Consider the following 5,706-nt stretch of genomic DNA (forward strand, 5'->3'; position numbering starts at 1 on the left):
AAGGCGAGCACTCTACCACTTGAGCCACAGCACCACTTCCAGTTTTCTGGTGGTTATTTGGAGATAAGAGTCTCACAAACTTTTCTGCCTGGGCTGGCTTTGAATCACAATCCTCAGATCTCATCCTCCAGAGTAGCTAAGATTACAGGTGTGAGCCACAGAGGCCGGCTTCTCATTTTTGTTTAAGGAAACAAATGTAAAATTTGTCATCCGTGAAAATGGCAAGGCTAAGAACAGAAGTTAGACCATATTCCTGAAGACGCTGAGAGTGCTGATTAGGTTCCTCCAGTTCCAGTCAAAAAGCAAATACAGGGCCTAAATTCTTTATGGCAGTGTTCAATCCCATTAGCAACCTCTGCCAGAGTTTTCTAATCAGAAAGAGATTCTATAAGTTCCAATGGCCTTTGCCTCAAATAATCTTCAATGAATAGAGGGTGGGGAGCCGACAGTGACACATACCCACATCTGCAGCTGCTCTGGTTTTGTTGAGGACATAGGAATGACTGGCAGGATTCTCACCAACCAAAATCACGCTCAGGTGGGGCCTCTTGTTGCCAGATGCTACCCACTCTTCTACCTCCTGACGCACCTCCTGCTTGATCTTCTGGGCCAGTTTCCTTCCAGAAATGACAACAGCTTCATTTCTGTAACAGAGGCAACAGAGTTACAAAAACAAAGTGTTGAAATTTCTGTAAAATGTAAAGCTCAAACTACAAAAAGTTATTGACCCCAAAAACTAACAGCCTTCAATTTAAGATTTAAATGCCTAAGACAAAAGACAACTGAAATCTGAAGGACAGATTTAAGTGATACCCCTGTGTCCCGCTGTAAATTTGGAGATAAACTTGAACTAGTTCATCTGACCTCAGGAAGTTTAAGTGACAGACAGTACTCAGCCAGGGGTGGGGTCCTGATCAGTTTAAGCTCCTAATGTTCCACCTCATTACTTCCTGACCAAGGCCTAGGAGACATTTCTTTCCATGGACATTTTTCATTTCCTACACCTTACACTATGAGATTTTCCCTACAAGACTCAACAGTTTCATCTAAATGCTCATATGCCATTTGTAGTTTGTTTTGCCAGGCCTTTTCACTTTCCTACCCACAGATGCTCAAATCCTTTACATAAAATGGTATTTGCATATCACCTATGTACATCCTTTCCTATACTTTAATAAATCTTTTCCCCCCAGTCATGGGGCTTGAACTCAAGGCCTGAATGCTGTCCCTCAGCTTTTTTGCTCAAGGCTAACATTCTACCACTTTGAGCCACAGCTCTACTTCTGTTTTGTTGGGGGTTTTTTAGGTGTTTAATTGGAGATGAGTCTTACGAACTTTCCTGCCTGGGCTGGCTTTGACCTGTGATTCTCAGATCTCAGAGCCTCCTAAGTAGCCAGAATTACAGGTGTGAGCCACCAGTGCCCAACTTAAATAATCCAATGCAATGCAAAGACTTATCAATAGTTATTTTACTGTGTCGTCTGTACATGCTTAGTTAGATGAAGTCCCCCCCCACACACACACATAGTTTCCATCCACAGTTGACTGAATCCAGAGACAGAGATTGCCTATACAAAAACTATGTCATGTAGTCAGACCTATAGCCTCTACATTGAACAGGTTAAACCTCAAAATGCCTAGGGCTGTTCACAGCCCCTTGTGGGGAAAACTTCTGATAAGAGTGGGAGGACCCTCCTTAAGATGGTAGTACGCTCTACCCCAGGTCTCTGTAGCCCATACACAGCTGACCAGCAGTGAGCATCTGCTAGAATGGCTAGCAGTCCAGATGGTACAAAAGCTTCCACAAGGAGCAGTACTAGTTAACTAGACCAGACAGAGCTCCTCCCTGAGGCACTTCAAACTAGAACCAGAGGACCTGTTGAGAGAGCAGAAGAAAGCCATAAACAGAAGGCAGGATCAGACAATATCAATTGCATCAAGGGCAACAATTAGGGCAAGGGGACCAGAGAGCTGGTGTTGGCAGCAGGACAATGAGAAAGTTCAGCCATCTAGAGGCACCTTCAGTTCCCCAAGCCATGCTTGAATCTCTGTAATGCTCTCTTCCCAATTAAACGGGTTATGCAGCTCTTCTTGGGCTACATATAGGCCAAATGTTAAAAATCCTGTTTTATATTGCTTTTTTCCTACATAACCGTCATTACTTGAAGAAAAGCATTTCTTCTTTAAGCAAAAAGATCCCATGAGGGCTGGGAAGGTGGCTCAGTGGTAGAGTGTTTGCCTCACATGCATGAAGCCCTGGGTTTGACTCCTCAGCACCTCATATGCAGAAGAAGCCAGAAGTGGCACTGTGGCTCAGGTGGTCGAGTGCTAGCCTTGAGCTGAAGGGCTGAGGGGCAGCGCCCAGGCCCAAAGTTCAGGCCCCACAACTGGCAAAAGAAAAAAAAAAATGTTACCATGAAAAGTTCTTTCCCCCTTAGGCTTCTGCTCTGTCCCAGGAGGACTGCTCCAACCTCATGACCAAAGAAACATCTGTTCCCCCTGCAGCAGCTGTTAGTTCTCACCAATAATTACATCAAGGCACTAGATGCCTCTTACTGTCAGGATTAATTCTCAATTCCACTACTAAATATAGAATTTTAAAGCTTTTACAACCTTTAAGTCTTCTCTGCTTGCTTCTTATTTGCCTTATAAGTAAATACCTACTTTAAACAGCACCTACTTTTAAACTTTTAATACAAGTTTAGATCTAAAATTTATACTAATTGTACTATGTCTTACAAGATAGTAAGACTCACAGATTTTAACAAACCAATATTTTTACTCAGATTTTATGTAATGTATCCATGTAACTGTGATCACCATTTATACTCATGGTATATTAAGGAAGTGAAAACACATTAGTATTTACAAATCTATTTTAGAATTAGAATGAAGAGATTTAGGACTTTGCTAATACAAATATTCCTGGCAAAATCCCTGGTCTATATCAGTAAGTGGAGTAACTATCCTTGACCAGAAATACATTCTCAATTCTGGAATGCTACAAAGACTACTAAAAAAGAGCTTAGCTACTCAGGAGGCTGAGATCTGAGGATTGCGGTTCAAAGCCACCTCGGGCAGGAAAAGTCCGTGAGACTCGTATCTCCAATAAACCACCAGAAAACCAGAAGTGGTGCTGTGACTCAAGTGGTAGATCACTCACTTTGAGCTAAAAAGCTGAGGGACAGCACTCAGGCCCAGAGTTCAAGCCCCAAGACCAACGAAAAAAAGAATAAAAAATAAAAAAGAGCTTAGGATAGTCATTCATTCATACTGAATGAAGTAACTTATATAAAGTGTCGGGCATATATGTTCAATGAAAGCAATTTCTTATATCATCTCCTGTCTATAGAAGTCCTTTATATGTCATGGATATGTTTATATACATACTTATAAGAAATTACATATATATGTATGTGTGTATAGCACATATATACTTGTGAAAAGACCATAGCTGGCACTTCATAAAAAGGTTCTTTTGACAGCAGTTAACTTAAGAGAAAATGGTAGCAGCCCACTTGAACTAAGAATGATATGCTAAAGCTCAGGACACAGGGTTCTGGAAAAAGGCGAGGTTCCAAGTTCCAATCTTTGCTTCCAAAGACAGGTTCTGGATGTTATGCCAATTTGTTTTAAAAAAAAAAAAAGTAATACAAGTAAAAACAAAGCCACAATGTCATAAAGAACTTTCATAATATAACTGCATTTTAGCCCTCCTTTGCTTCTCAAAACTCTGTAAAAAAAAATCATACACACACACACACACACACATATATGCTTATAGAGCTTTCCAGAGGAAATTAATTAATGGGACCAGTAAGGAGAGAAGACACAAAGGAAAAAGGAACTAATATCTATGAAACAAAAGATTCTGTTATCTTGGCAGTATTATAATATTCAGTTTGCTATACAGAAGAAGAAACTGAGAAGTTGAGAAACAAGATTCAAATACAGAATTCTGCTCCAAAGTCCACTTGCCCCATGCCCCACTGTCTCCAAGGCTACGGTACTAACTCTCTAACTATGAGGTTTATGTTCCTGAAGCCTTCTGAAACAGCAGTGCAACATTGTAAATATCAAATGTGCAGCACAGATAACCTGGATTGCATTCAGGGCTTTGGAGCACACATCTGTCAGAAAGGCAAGCAAAAGGAAAGCTTTCGCTATTTGAGTGTAAACAAACTAGTCTATGTCGTTAGGCAATGAATAAGATGATTTTTATAAATACTTTTAGTCTATGAAAGGTCTTACCCTCAGGCCAGCAGCTCAGGAAAGCAGTTAAAAAAAAAAAAAAAGGGATGGCGCTATAAAGGCTGATCATGGTCAGACCAAGGAAAGTCTTAAATGTTTCCTCCCAAGTCCTACCAAAAAAGTCATCCCCGTGCATACTGTACTCTGCATCATGTGCTCCAACAAGCAGAGCCTTGGAAATGTCATTAATAACGTTTAACAAGACTCTAGGAAATGAAAGCGCCCAGAATAAAGACAGACAGAAAAGAGGTTACAAAGACAGAAATCACAGCCTCGGGCCCCTTATCTGGGTAAGAATTTAAGTTTGAAATCTGGATAGATCAGGGAAAAACAAAAAAAAATTACCTCCCTAAGGCAAAGCCAACAGTTTTGCCTGTCCATCTCCCAGGTATCTTTTTCCACCCACTTTCTTTGTGGGCAAAATATGTATAACATGAAATTTACCATCTTGACCACTTTGAAGTGTCTGGCCAGGTGTATTGATTTCATTCATAGCAATCGTCCCCACAAGCTGCTTCCAGAACTCACGTTGTAAAACTGCAAACACACACACACACACACACACACACACACACACACACACACACACACACACACACACACACACACACACACACACACACACATCCCTGAAGAAACAGTCATTCCCCACTACCTCCTCCTCCCATCAGCCCCTGGCAACCTCCCGGAGATCAGCACCTCAGGTTACCCAGGCTGGCACTGGCCAGCTTGCCATGGGCTGCAGTCAGATTCCAGGAGACCACCGTACGTACATCCACCGCAGCCAAGGGGCAGCGCGCTGCGCCCACAACACCCATCCCCGAAGGAGGACGAGGAGGAGGGAAGTGCGGATACCCCACCAGCAAGTCGGCTCGGGGATTTCATCAGACTGCACCAACCCGGTCCGCCGCTAGGGTCCCGGCAGGGTACCGCGAGCGCGGGCTACCCTCGGGAACCGCTCCCGGCGCTCGCCGACGGTCTCCCCCGGGCAAACTCCCCGCGTCGGTGTGGGGATGCCAGCAGTATCCCTCAGGGCTTCCCAGGTAAATCGGGGCTCCCGGAAGCTCTCGCCCCCCGCGCCCAAGCCTCTGCCCCACACTGCCGGCTCCGGCCACGCTGGGTGCCACGTCGCCCTGCCACACCCCTCTCTCCCCGACCGCCACGACCCGGGCGATGCTAAAAAAGCGGCCCCGCGACGCCCATCGGAGAGCCCAGGTGGCCCTCGTTCTCGGTTTTCACCGGTTTTCCGCGCTGACCCCCCTCCTCGACCCACTTACCGAACTGCGGCAAGATGGAAGGGGTGATGGCGGAGGTGGCAGCTGTGCGCAGGTCGCAGCAGCCGGGCAGCCAATGCGGACAAGAGAGAAGCTGTAGCCATGGCACACGCCGGTACCCGTGCCGGGAGAGAACCGCGCGCGCGGGCTGTCCGCGCGGTTATACCACCGCCCCCGGCTA

The 5,706-nt window shown here is 44.8% G+C and overlaps 1 protein-coding gene across 1 annotated transcript in view; it reads right to left on the reverse strand.

Moving 5' to 3' along the window:
* The window catches only part of Mthfd2 (methylenetetrahydrofolate dehydrogenase (NADP+ dependent) 2, methenyltetrahydrofolate cyclohydrolase), a 30,716-nt gene extending 25,010 nt beyond the window's left edge, over positions 1-5,706 (reverse strand). The window contains exons 1-2 of the mRNA XM_013034643.1: positions 5,529-5,706; positions 460-644 (exon numbers count right to left, since the gene is read on the reverse strand). Coding sequence (XP_012890097.1) covers positions 460-644; positions 5,529-5,629 — 286 coding nt within the window. The 5' untranslated portion in view covers positions 5,630-5,706. The remainder of the gene's footprint in view (positions 1-459; positions 645-5,528) is intronic.

The sequence above is a fragment of the Dipodomys ordii genome, unplaced genomic scaffold, assembly GCF_000151885.1.
Source record: "Dipodomys ordii isolate 6190 unplaced genomic scaffold, Dord_2.0 Scaffold192, whole genome shotgun sequence".
Classification (NCBI taxonomy): Eukaryota; Metazoa; Chordata; class Mammalia; order Rodentia; family Heteromyidae; genus Dipodomys; species Dipodomys ordii.